Source organism: Apteryx mantelli, chromosome 2 (assembly GCF_036417845.1).
Source record: "Apteryx mantelli isolate bAptMan1 chromosome 2, bAptMan1.hap1, whole genome shotgun sequence".
Taxonomy (NCBI): Eukaryota; Metazoa; Chordata; class Aves; order Apterygiformes; family Apterygidae; genus Apteryx; species Apteryx mantelli.
In genome coordinates, this window is record NC_089979.1 from 110,622,322 (window position 1) to 110,636,496 (window position 14,175).

The 14,175-nt window shown below is 43.6% G+C and overlaps 1 protein-coding gene across 4 annotated transcripts in view; it reads left to right on the forward strand.

Moving 5' to 3' along the window:
- Positions 1-8,071: 8,071 nt before the first annotated feature.
- Positions 8,072-14,175, forward strand: part of LANCL2 (LanC like glutathione S-transferase 2) — a 49,214-nt gene continuing 43,110 nt past the window's right edge. The window contains exon 1 of one of the 4 annotated variants that reach the window (XM_067291210.1): positions 8,072-9,486. In XM_067291210.1, coding sequence (XP_067147311.1) covers positions 9,295-9,486 — 192 coding nt within the window. In that variant the 5' untranslated portion in view covers positions 8,072-9,294. The remainder of the gene's footprint in view (positions 9,487-14,175) is intronic. The other 3 variants (XM_013955700.2, XM_013955701.2, XM_013955698.2) reach the window with 3 other exon arrangements.

Below are 14,175 nucleotides of genomic sequence, written 5' to 3' on the forward strand. Positions count from 1 at the left end.
TCTCTATTTCTTGAACAGGTCCATTATTTGCCATTCTTCAGCTACCTGGCATTGCCTAATTTGATAACTGCATAAGTAAACATCATTAAGGGAATTGCATTTTCATGTACCAACTCTTTTGGTATGCTGAAAGTTAGATTATTTGATGCCAGTCAAATTGGATATTAAACAGTTTAAGTTTTGTTCAGCCTGAACCCAGAATGTGGTAATTTGTTTTTTCTTCACTTGTTCCCATTACCCTGCCTTCACTACCACATTCTGTAACCTCCATGTTACTGAAAACTGAGCCAAAGTTATTCATTTTGCTCTTCACTAGACCTAGATTATCTTTAATCTCCTTAATACCCTTCACCTTCTCCTTACCTTATAAAACAAAAAAAACCAAAAAACACTTCTCATCTTTGATCTTTGTTATCTATATGGTTAAAGGGATTTTTACCGTTGTTATTGTAGCAGTTGATTTCCTTTGCAAGATCTTAGCTGCATTAATTTGGGGAACTTTTTTCCTCGTACTTTCTGATCTCCAAAACAGGTTTTTTTAAAGGAGATACAAGTTAGAATTTGGAGACAAGTTATAAGAACCCAAATAAGAAGATAAGACTATCCAGAGATATATTTGGCAGAATGCGTTTGCGGTCAGCATGGGTTGGATACATTTCAGTCACTAATGGAAAAAATGGAGCTGCCTGTTTGTCTGTCGAAGGTCTCTCTCTCTTCCTAACCTCAACCTGCAAAAACCTTAGGAAGAAAGAAGCTAATGGTGCAAACTGTGCATCCAGCAGGGGCAGATGAAGCCTTGTAGGACTGGGAAGAGGTGAAAGGGATGGGCTGCACAACCCTGTACCTCTGACTCCATCATATAATGTGTGAGCAGGATTGCACCAGGTAATGATAATAAAGGAGCAACAGCCCCCTTGGTCCTCACTGCTCTTCTGTGAAAGCATGCCAGCTTCCCACAGTGTTCCCTACGAGGATAAAAGAGGAATATGTTTTACATTAAAAAAAAAAAAAAAAAAAAAGAGATCAGTATCCACATGGATTCTCTTCCCATATCAAGGCTACATTAGGAACTTCTCCACATAAATGCAGTTCTCCTTTTGCCTTCCAGGTCAAGGAGTAAAAAATGATTATTCTTTTGTTCCCCCTATCTACCTCTGCACATCTTAGCCCAGTTCTTTATGCTGTGATTTCAGTTCAAGCCTGGACCTAAAGCACCAGATCAGGCAGCTTCTGCTTCCATGACTAAGGTTGAGGCATGATTCTCAGTGAGGGATGAAAAGAGTGGTGTGAAGAGCCAGGTGCTCTTCACAGCATCAGTCAATGTGCAAGAGGTTTCCACCAAACCAGCAGAAGTCCATCTGGAAATGATACATTTCTGGTAAAATATGTAAGCAGTATATATGAGAAAGACAGAATCCTGCTGAGTGTTCCAACAATGTCTTAGTAAATTGGTTTCTCATCCAGGTTTATGAAAATTGTATACTCATGAGAAAAGCTCTCTACACCTTGCAGGAACAAGTCGATAACATATGGCAGAAAATGAGACTTCTTATGCTTCTACAATTGCTGTAGCCCCAAGGGCTCTCAGAGCAATTAGTGGTAATCAGCTGAGATACAAAAGTAGGTTTGGCTTTTCTTTCACCTTAGCTGCTCTCCTGATACAGGTTTCTAGTTAAATGCATGACCTGCCAGTGTTTTTACTCCCAGTGGCAAGGCAGATATCTTCAGAGCCCTCCTGGGAAACAGATACACAAATCAAATGGAGCTGTAGCATAGTTAGCTGGACAAGCCAATAGCTAGCAAGTGCCTGGCCAAGGGATCCAAAATATCTTGCAAAAAAGGTGGGGGACAGTGCAGAAAGAGCTGGCTGGACCCACACACCCACGCTGTATTAAGGCTGCTGTGCCTGTGCTAGTTCTGATGTATTAGCAAGGCTGCAAAGGCATGGAACGCAGTGTAAACTCTTCTCCACATCTCCTGGGAGCAAGATGAGCAGCAGTGGCCTGAAACTGCAATGAGGGAGTTTCAGATTAGGCACAGAGAATAATTTGTTAATGGGAAAAACAGCAGAGCTGACTTCCTGGGGAAATAGTGGACTCTTCTTGTTGGCGTTTTTTTAAATCCGGTCGGACAAACGTGTCAGGAACAGCCCTGCCTTCTCACAGTCGAAAGGTGGATGAGAAGTTTGTCTGTCCTCCCTCTCAGCCCTATTTTGATGATTCTGAAGGCTGGTGACTACCTATAGCCACAGATAGTGACTGGTACAGCCTGTGTTGAAGACTTTCTTGCCATTTCGCTGCCATTATTATCCAGATTGTACTATCTTGGGCAAGACTTAGCTGAGCTACAATGGCACTTTCAGTGTTAGGGTAGAGATCAAATAGCTGCATCATTTAAAGTCAATGAGATGTTTTTCCACTTCTGTTAGTAGGAGTAGCCCAGCCTTTCACTAGTCCTTGTTTTTCTCCCTGTCTTGTCTTCCTCTCATTCCCATGTTCCCTCTTGTTTCTCTTCTCCTTTCTTGTACTGTCATAGTTCTTTCTCCTCCTGTAAAACTTATAAAGCTGCTTTGCTTGAAAGTGCTTGTGTTTTGCATGTTTAGTCCCCTAAAAACCTCCAGTACATTATCCCACTCTGTCCTGACATGGGGAAAAACACTGAAGATAGATCCAAACCTGCGAGCTTGTGAGTACCAGTTTTGCAAAATGCGAACCTCTCTAATCTCCCCCTGAATGAACTGGACTGAGATCATTCAGAGCATCACAGCACCAAGCCCATTACTTCTGGTAAGTCTTGGGCCTAGGTCTTTCACCTATCCTTATCTCAAGGTAGTGACTAAGACTGCTTTTTAAGCCATGTTGACACTGTGTCATTCAAAGGATGCTAGAAGAAATAAGAAAATACATATAACAGAGATAAAGTCAGAAATTTGAAAATCCAGCTTACAACAGCTTCCTTAGACAAAGGCAATCCTCTCATCCAGCACTTGTTCAGTTGTTCTTTTTTATAGATACTGGTCAGCCACAGGTATCCTAAAACTGAGATGTTCTTTCTCTGTGCTTACAAACATTGTCATGGCTGGAAACAGCTCTTCTGAAAATCCAGGGCTAAGCCAATGATTATTAAGGGAAAGTTTTAATAACACTGAGCTGGTTCCAATTTCATCATTGACATAACTAGTAAAGCCCTATGGGAATATTTACAGGCATCTTTGGATGATTTCATTATTAGCTGTATTCCCTAGGATGTGAAATCAAGAACCATTAGGAGTAAGGGAAGAAGGAATTGAAATGTTTGATTATGACATAATCCATTATTTAAAAATAGACTGAAGTGCAACAACTGCTGCTTGTGCTTAGCATTTATTAGATCGCATTCACCACAATGGAAGTGTAACAGACTTGATGACGTTTTTTTCTGCTACAAGATCAAAGATGAGAACAGAAAATAAAAAAAGACTTCCACACATAACTGTGTTAGATGGAGCTATTATTAAATCATTTATTTGTCAATTGAATAGCATAGTGTTTTATCAGACTCATAGAAATCTTTGAGATCTCAAATAGCAAGATTATGCTATAATAGAGACCAGTTATTTACAGCAGCCAGAGGAACTTGTTGCTACTAAAAGCAGTGTGATATAATATATTACTCAAGCTCATTCTTTCATGCATTGGGTTACACTCTGCATGAAGCTGAATTTATTATATACAGGGCTGAATTTGGTTCAAAGTCTGCCAAGTACAATGCAATTAAAATGCAAAGCCTGATCCTGTAGATTTTATTTCAGAATATCATGTTCATTACAAGAAGCAGTCCCCCAATAGTTTATTAGGCCTAGACAGTTCTAAACAGTTTATTTGAACAATATAATATTAAACAATGGTGGAGAAAAGAAAGAAATTAGGAAGTACAGAGAAGGGGAGGGGATAGTAATGGTGAAGAGTCAATTAGGAAGTTTTTACAGGCTATTATAGGCCTACTTAGTGCCAGAGGAGAAGGCTTTCTACCAAGCACAAAGGATGCAGCATAGACAAGTGTAGTCTGAAGAAGAGAGGACTAGAGAAAGAAAAGGTCTGTATGACAGACTGTACTTTTTATGATGAAAAAAGGTATGATCCTTGAATCCCAGTAGATGTAAACTTGCTCTGTCTCCATTGAAGCGCTATTCTAATTAACGTCACCTTAGAAATTGCCCTACCTTATTTTTCCACAAGAAAAAAGACTGGTCCTCCATTATTCGCATAGCATTTTGGCAGGGCCCATTCTTGAAGTCCTCACTTCTCTCAGTTAATTTCAGCTGAATCTCACAGACCTCTATTCAGAGATAAAATGAGATTAGTGCCAGCTCCTACACTGGTTTCCCAGAATTTACAAGGCTGTTTACTGTGGGTACTGAAGTCACATACTCATCCTCCTGTCTCCACTGAACAAAACATGGGCAGGGCTGTTGCTTGCACATAACTGAAGCCACTGCACACAGAAATAAAGGAGAGTTATTACGGTGTAATAAGAATGAGCACAGGTGCTGAAGGAATCATTAGACATGTCACTGCTAGAGCTTTGGAGATTCCTGATGGCTTCTCACATTCATTCTGTAAGCCGCATCAAGTTCCAATATCATGTGGCTCTCATGGGGTTTAGCATAAAGGACTGCTGTGTACTAGCCCTGGGAGGGTCAACTCTGTGATATACAAAGCTCTTTTCCTCCTTGTTAGTTACGATTATTTATTAAGCGCACGGGGAATCAAACAGCAAAATGCATGGGAAACCACAGCATCATTAATGGTTTATGCTTGGATTATGATTATTTAGTCCTGGCCCAAAAGGTACCAGACACTTTATTTTATTGTTTTAAAAATTGGCACTGGCCCCATGCAGAGCATAATTATCAGACATTGCAGGACGTAAGGGGAATTAGAGGAAGGGAGAGGCCAGAAGAAGGAAAAGAAAGGGTTTTATGAATTCCTCCTGTGTAAAGAAGGATTAGCCCCTTAATCTTTTAAGCAAAACTCTTCATGATTTACATGAAGAAACTGATACCTAAGTAGGAATCAGGCCTTGGTTAAATGTTCATTGCAATTGCACCTACATAACCAAAAGGAAAAGGACAGCTTTCAACAGATAGGCTTGCTGCAGGTCTGCATGTTTGCCAATGCTGCAGGAGGTAGGCTGCAGCAGTGCACAGCTGGAGTGGGAAGAAAGGATGAGGGGCCACTGCTTTCAGTAGCATTTAGATGCATTCTGGGTGAAAGTGACCATAAAATCATGATCTCAGAAGGTAAGGCCTCTTGCTCTTTCCCATAGGGATGGAAAGATCTGAATCAATACCTTGTTTAAAGCATATGTTAAAGGTTGTCACCTCATTCAGCCTAACCCTTTTCCCTCCTCCTCTTCCATGATTCCCATTCAGGCTGTGGGAGCTGCGCATGCATCAGGGGAAAAAGAGTAGAAAGAAAAATCACCAGCTAAACAAGCCCTAAAAATCTTTTGAACTATATGTCATTTGCTGAGAAGAAAAGAAGGTCTTGTATGCTTAACACTAAACAAACAACATTACAATGCACCTGAAGAATGATGAACACAGATAGACCAAGTGCCTCAGAAATCTGAGGTCCACAGGAGCAAGAGGGTATTAAACAGAAACACCAAATAGTACGATAAAAAAAAATGCAAAGGCAGGAGATGCACACCACTGCATTCTCAAACCAACTGCTCCAAAGGAAGTGAAGGACGTACTCTGCCATGGAGCACCCTTCACTCCTATTCTCATCTGTAGGAGCTTAGCAGATACCACTTGGGATGATTTGGCCTTTATATTCCACCATTTTGATTCATGGAGCATAGATGCATAAGAAAATAGAAGCACATTCAAGAGGCAGGAGACCCTTTCAGATGAAAACATGTTCTTTGCCTAGCAAAATATCTACATGGAGGCAAAAGATTTTTTAAAAGGTTTTGCATTTACACTTTCAGGCTCAGGAACACAGCACAAAAGACTTTTCAATCAAAGAGAAAAGACATGTATGTATCAAGTCCATTAATGAGAACCAATACTGACAATTGATGAGAACCAACACTGTGGTATATTTTAAGACTTTTGATAGTATTAGTATTTCTTTAATAAATCCCAGCAAAAAAAACACAAGTTATTTCATCTCTTAATCTTACCTTATGTTTCCATTGTATTTATTTGTGAATTCAGTGTGAGAAAAGTCACTTTTCATGAGAATAAGGGTTTCAAGAAAACAACAGCAGTTTCCACACCCCCTCAGATGGAAGATAAATTTCATGTAATGCTGTAGATACAAAGATCTGTCTGATTTTCTTAGGTTGAGTAGGTCAATAGCTGGAACTTTGTTACACTGCAGCAGTATCTAAATAGGCCTTTTGATAAGTAAGATAGTGTGTTTTGATTTTTTTTAAATGATTACAGAAAAGGATATTCTATAAGTTGTGTAATTTTTGGATTGATGGTTATTTTCTCTTCCAGAGCAAGTATGTGTGGTATCTTTTGTATGACAAGATGCTTGCAATTTTTGCTTTGTCATCAGTTCAACTTTTAAAAATAAATAAAGGAAGCACTTCCTAAAATTCATATTATGCCACAAGATAATGGACGTTATGTTTATTCACAGCTGTAAGCACATATGTATATCTACAAGTAACTGTAAACTAAAGCCAGTGCTGTGAGAGGCTTCACATATATTTAATCTTACACACTAAATATGCATTTTGATAGCAATAGAATAACTCAGTGAATAAAACTAAAGATCAATAAGTCTGCACAGTATCCAGAATTTGAATTAGAACTTTACTGTCTGGCTGGCTTAAAATTGCTATCAAAAGTGATGGCATAGCTCAAAGTAAATATTTAATAGGATAGTGTTAGAATGAAGCTTTTGTCCTCTCCGTGTCTGTAAATTTACAAAATATTGTATGTTATGTTAGCTACATTGTAGGCTTTTTGCAATGTGTTTATACAGTATGGAGGGCAAAGGGGTTCTGGTATGTGACAGGTGTTATAGGTAAACGTGACAAATCATAGCGACCACTCTAACTGGGTTGCATAAATTCCAATTTAATAAAATAATTGAGCAAGTCACAAGTAAGCAAAACAGCACTGGGCAGCCGAGGAGTCTCTGCTCCACCAACGGCGCGCGAAATTCCCCCGCTCACAGTCCCCTTATATGCGGCTCTAGTTCCGGGTATACGTGGCACTTCCTGTAACTTCTGCAGTTGCGCCGGCTGTTGCTAGGGGGTCTTCTTCAGCCCTCTGGTGGTCGTGGGGATGAAGGGTGGAGTCTTCCTCGGCGTTGTGAGTGATGACCTTCAGGTCGTGTGCACACATTTCACAATACAGTTGTGCAATACCGCCATATTAGGTAATTTAAACTAATATTGCAGTTTTGCTAGCTCAGTGGAATCATCTCGGGTGGGGGACATGTTCTCGTTACAGGATGTTGTAGTTTAGCCCGTACTTAGCGCCTAGTAAAATCACTTCCCGAGTTGATGTAACAAATTAGCACATATCGCAACAGGAATTCCTCAAAACTATGACAATGCCAACGTGTTGTTAATAATAATAATAATAATGTTGTTAAAACAATAGAAAGGAATTTTTCCTTAATTATCTTACTGTGCTTGCTCACGCGGAGCTCTTCTCTCAGCTTTGGATACACATATTCATGAAATGACACCAACTTAATTTACAAAAATTGGAGCCTTGGCGTTCACACCACCTCAGAAGTAGATTTCAACAAGAAACAAAGGCATTGCTCACCACACAGGATCAAGCTGCTATTTCTCCTAAAGAGAAATTCAATCATTAATTCACAAAACATGCGTGGCCCTTCCCTCAGACTTCTGGGGTTTTATTCCCTCTGCGTAAATGCATTGCCGCCCCCCCAGCCTGGCCACACCATGCGGTCGCACACGTGTACCCTGGTGCAGGGGCCAAGGCCAGGGACCCGCTTTGCCTGCCCCAGGCCCAGCGAGCAGCGGTTTTTCTGCAGGCCACCCCACATCCCCGACAGGCCGAATAAACCCGAACACCCCTCCTGGAAGCGGCTTGGGCATGAGCACGTTCCCCAACAGCTACGTGGAAAACCATAATGGAGAGTAAATAATATGTCCTGGAAGGATGTGTGGAAAAAAAACTGAGGGAAGAAAGGCTTTTTTGAGGGGAGGCTGGGGAGAGCCTGGTAGGGAGAGCAGCGTGTACAGCCACCAGAGCCACAATAACCGCAAGGAAAAAATTATAGACAGAAGGTGGGACGAGGGAAGGAGACTGCTCCCCCCTCCTCCTCCCCGGGGAGCTGCCCCTCTTGGCCGCTGAGGGACGCGGCCGTTGGCGGCCGCGCCCTCCCCTCAGAGCGACCGTTGGGCGGGGGCGGGCCGTTCCCTCCCCTCAGGGCGGGCGTTAGGGGCTGTCGCCGTCTGCCTCGCCTCAGGGCAGGCGCTGGGGGTCATCAGCGCCTCGCTCCCCTCAGGTTGGGCGCGGCGGGGCCGTGGCCGTGGCCGCCGCTCGCCGAGGGGCGCCCCGCAGGGCCCGGGGGCTGCCGGCTGCCTCCCGCCGCGGCGGTCCGGATGAGTGCGGCTCGCCGGAGGCTGCGGATGACACGGGTGAAGGAGCTGGTCGTCTACTGCCTTTTTCTGGGGCTGTCCTTCCCCCTCGTGCTGCTGCTCTGAAATGAGCCGGGCGACGGTTTCTGCCCGCCGCGGGGGCACAGGCGGGAGGAGCCGGCGGGGGCCCCGTTTCGCCGCCCGGCGTGCGGCTGCCGGCAGCCGCCTGACGGACTGACGCGCGGCCGGGGGGACGGACGGGAGTGGCGGCGGCTCGGGGGACGATGAGGAGGTCGGGGGCGGCTCGCAGGGTGCCATCCAGCCGGGGCGGGCAGGCGGTCCGCCTCTCCCCGAGGAGAGCGCCGGGGCTGGCCGCGGCGGCTGGCCGCGCTCTGCCCCTGCGGGCGTGATGTCGCCTCCCGCTCGCTGAGGGGGACACGAGGCAGAGCCGCGGCGCGGCGCGGGATCCTGCCCGTTTTATTTCCCGAAGTTGGGGTTTGGCGGCCGGGGGGCTGGAGGCGGCGGCACCTGGGCGCTGAGGCTGCCCAGATGTGCCAGCGGCTGCGCGCCCTGCCACCCCAACCGCTGCGCGCGGCCGCCGGGCGGCGGCTGTAGCCAGCGGGCAGCTACCCGCCGCGGCGTTCGCGTTGCCGTAATTCGCCGCTCTCCGGGGCGGAGTGTGTCCCCGCCGGCTTGCCGTGCGGGGAGGCGGGCCGGGGGCCGGCTGCGATGGGAGAGAGCATGTCCAAGAGACTGAGGCTGCAGCTGGGCGGCGAGGCGGAGATGGAGGAGCGGGCGTTCGCCAACCCCTACGCGGACTACTCGCCGCACGGAGCCGCCGCCAGCGTCGCAGACACCCAGCGGGACAGGGTGCCCCTTCCCCTGGAGGAGGAGTCCCTCCCTTTCGGCACCGACGGGAAGGTGAGTCCCGGGCGGGGAGGGGGATGGGCCCCCGCCACCCTGGGCGGGCTCAGCCGGGAGGCGGGGAGGCCGCTGGGCCAGGGCGCTCCCCTGGGCCCCGCCGCCGAGAGCCGCGTACACCCCTTGCGGCCGTCGGCAGGCCTCGCTCGGGTGTGCTTGCCTCGTCTGCGCTCACAGAGGCGAGCTTCACGGAAGCCGCCACCCCGGCCCCCGGCTGTGTCTTCGCTGTCAAAATGGTCGCGTTGTTAGCACGGGCGGTACGACAGAGAGAGGGCACTTCAGTGCTCCTGAGAGGAAAGACTGAGTGAGGTTATTTGCAGGAAGGAGTGGGAGTTCGGCGCTGATTCAGTCTAGCTTTTAAACACCTTTGTGACTTTGAATCTGATGAAATAACTGTCAAGCTTTTTTTATTTATTTTTTCCTGAGTATAAGTGAATGCAGTGTCAGTGGATGCAAGGCCACAAGGTAGCACCGCCTGCTTTGAAATTATTGCTGCGTTTTTGTAGCACCACTTACAAGTTGTCTGAGTGTTACTAATGAAGGTGTGCAGAGAAGAGATGCACTGTGGAGCCCCCCATTCTCTCCCAGTCCCTCACCTTCCCTGCAGTGCTTCAGCTAATGCTATTTTTAGAAAAGATGAATTTCTCCTTATAGGTGTGGCAGCAACACCCACTCTTTGGATGATGCTAGACTATCTTGTTCAATAGTAACTTTAAGGCATGTGTTTACTTAAATACACAAAGTACTTCTGGAAACCCTTCTAGATTCAGTGTACATTGCTTGAGTTGTGGTATGCACCTGACAGACGGTTTGAATGAGCAGCTCTGTCTAATGGCTCTAATCACAAGAGGCTCACAGTCCTCCTGTTCTACTTATCTTCTTGTCACCATACAGTTTTGGAGGGCTGTTCTGCTCCTCAAAATGCGTTTTATGCTTTAAACACAGAAACTAGTCTGGCCCATTATCACACAGGTTGACTTTAGTTGTGGATCTTCTGTGGTTTTAGTCCTTGAACAGTCTTTCAATACTGCTGGGCTGCTCTGTGCTGCATCACCATCTTTTAGATGAAAAATACTGCATGGTGACATTGCAAGAAGCACAAATGCACTAGATGCAAAACTAACTTTTCTAATTTGCTTGCCTGTATCCTTGGGTGAATAAAGGAAAGCCTTTAATTTCAGCTCTGTATTTTCCTGCTTGTGGTGATACGTAATTATCTTGACTTATTTATAATGTGAAACAGTGATAGTAACGCCCAACTGTAAGAGTACCATTCTTCTAACAGCATAAATTCTTCAGTATCGTAACAACGTGTAAAACAATTAATATTAGTTGACATTTATGGTGAGGCAGGTGAAGGTTTGACTTCAGTTGGGACTGAAGTTTATAAAGCTGTGCGTAGCTAGGCAGAGTCTGCAAAAAAAGGTATGCTTTGCGGAATTGATATCTTACTGTTACAGCTAATTGCTGCCATCAAAAGATGAACGTGGCACTTGGAAAGGGTAAAAAATAGGGGTAGATTTGAAAGTAAAATCTGATTTGTTTTTACAAAAATCCCCAGTAGTATAGTCAGTCTTCATAAAGCTAAATTTCTGTGAAAGAGAATTGTAGTTTCTTTATTCGTTTATATCTAGCGGCATACATATAAAGAGATACCAAGTATGATGAGGCAGAGGGGAGGTGACAGAGTAGATTTAGCTGTATGTTGTCAAATTAGGAAAAACATACCAAGAAGCTTTATTTTAAAGTCTTATGTAGACAAATATGTCTTCTCATGTACCTGATTTTGATCCCATACTTTATATCTATTTTTTAAGAGAAAATATGCCTTCACTTACTGCTGATTTAGCTTGACAAGAGCTATTGGCCTCTCAAAAGTGAGAACAGGTCTTAGAAGTTGAACTTTCTTCATACAAAAATTTTTAGAGACTACTAACTATACTGCAGAATAGTTTGAGTCTAACTTATTTCGAATTTAATTCTTGAAGGAATCCAAATTCAGAGCTAAGTGACATTCCTTAGTGATAGAACTGAAAAGAGTTCTAGAACTTAGATTAATCAAGGATTTCTAGCCCTAGGTTTGTGTTAGGAATGTGTGTTCTGCTCTGATGTAGAGATGCATGCTATTTTATAGTGTATGCTAATTTTTTTTCCCAGCATCAACAGTGGGTGGCATTTCTTATTGTTAACATATGACAGCTGGCAACTGGGTGTGCAGCTTTATTCGTAAAAATATCTCTGAGCACCTGTTTAGCTGTGTATTTGATAAAAGGTGGTTTCTGGGCTTTGTTAAGTCCAAAAGTATGAAGCAAAGCTCTTCTGGAAAAACAAGTCATATTCTCTACTCCATTAAAGCAGAGTAACCACAGCAATTTCAGTAGTCTTTCTCTGAATTTTTCCAACTCCATGTATATCATTGAAGAAAGCAGATCTTTGCTTTTATTTTCTTTTATCTCTGCATCAGTGAAAACTCAGGAATTGTCCCATATAGTTCTGGGCTAGAACATGAATATGAGTATATCCGTGCGTATTTGTGTTGTTGGTATCATTTGCATATTGTCAATCATAATACTACCTTCACTTCTTTGAGACTTCCTGATGTGCATTTTGGGCTGTTTTTTGCATCTGAGAGGCTCCAGTCCTGTCAGAGAAAGTTCTTGCCTGCCTGAAACCCCTCTGAAGATAAAAGGACGTTACACAGGTTTGGGAGTCTGATGATTCTGTAAAGTGCTCTATATAGTAGCATAAGTCTCCTAAAAATGAAAACAGCTTTCAAAAGTCCTCAGTGCATTCCATAATTTTTTTTCCTCCCATCTGCTGCTACGTGGAATGGTGAGAATTGTGTGACTCACATAATGACAAGTAAAACTGTATGGGGTTCTGCTGTTGTCATGGAAGGCAATGCATTATTAATTCCTCCATTTGATTTCATAAGCTGCCACAATTGCCATCTAAAATTCATCCAGTTGGTAAAAGGACAAAAAGCTCTTCAAGTCATTGTCTGAAATGTGAGACAATTGGGGCAAAGCACTGTATATGCAAGTGCATGTTTGTATGCGTGAGATACAGTACAGGAAGCTATAATGTATGGGAACGGGAGAAGAACAAACAAGATCTTGTCCTGCTAATTTGCCTTTTTATAAGCAGGCACAGTAGATACTGCAGTTATTCAGGTGAGCTGTGCTCATTTAGCTGAAATATGCTTTTCCTGCCTTGGATTTCTTTACCCTGAAAATATTGTGGACTTGAATTGCTTCTACAACTTGTTTGAGAAAGCTGAAGGTAATAATTCATCAGTCAGTACAAATTCTAGATTAATAAGAGGCATAAGTATAATTTTAAATATGTCTTTGTTTAAAAATGTTTGAATCTTTCCATTAAATAAGTATATACCCTGCAGCCCTTTTCCTTTTGATGTGAACCTTAGGTTAAAGAAGAACCTACACATGTTATCTCAGAGTGGTCCAAAAGTTTTAAAAATGGAAATTTGGGGGGGGGGGAGGACGGACAGGGGAATGAATAGATGGCCCTAAACTCAAAACAAAGCATATTCCCTAGTTCTGAAAAAATCAGTTTGTTTCATTTAATTCATTGTTTATTCGGGAAAGTATTAATATTTGAATAGCAGATGTTCTTCAGATATTTTCCCTTGCCTTATAGGAGACTCTAGTTATAAACTCACCTATTCTTAAGCATTGCAATCTTAAGAGTATTGGGTAATGCAGGTTGGGAACCAAAAGAGTAACTCTTCTGAGCAGTGTTGTGTTTTGCTCTCCCTTTCAACCTGAACTGGAACAGAGGCAACCTTTATCTGCAATTAATGTCCGACTTGTTGGCATTATGTTGTCCATTAGCTGAGGTTGGTAATGTCTGTGCAGACTCACGTAAAGCAGTGGTAGCCAGTCTTCCCAATTCAAAAGCCATTTATTGAAACCTTTGTGTGGCAGAGAGCTATAGAATGGGTAATGGATTCCTCAGGAATAGAAAGGGTGGGGAGGGCTCACAGGAGAGAGGAGACAAGGGTTTGTGACCTACTGATGTCAACCTTGGATTACCCGATGTCCTCTGAGTCACCATAGCTCTGTGATTTAACATGTAGTGTAGTCATGTGTGAGTTGGAAGCAATGTTCAAACTGTCTGCAAGCCCGGTGTGACTTGGGAACTGCAGACAGGGAGTCTTACCTGATCATCCAAGGGTACATGGAAGCCACTCTGGGCCCAGGTTCCCTGATACAGATGTTGTTTATATGCAAGAACTACACAACTGCCCAGACCTGATGTCAAGACGTTAGCACATCCCAATCTTCAATTTAAGATTGCCTGGATTAGTTGTGGAATCACATTGGTCTTTGACAGCACTGAATTGGATTCAGACTTTATGATGAATCACTAGCAAGCCCAAATAGTAACTTCTTATAAAGCATATTAAGAAAGAATTGTCCTTTCTGACTTGTTTAAGGATGTTAGTAAAAGGTTGCATGTTCTTAAAAATGTACATAGTGTACTTACTTAGGTTTTGCAGAGAATTGCTTGCAGGGAACCTATTTAAAAGCTAATGATGCTTAAAGGGCAAAAGTCGCTGCTTTTGGGGGATAAGGAATATTCGATTAGAATAGCTTTTGGGTGGTTTAATGGTGTTCAGTTTCTTGGTGTTCTCTCAGTATTTCATTAGTTTGAATTACTTCTTTG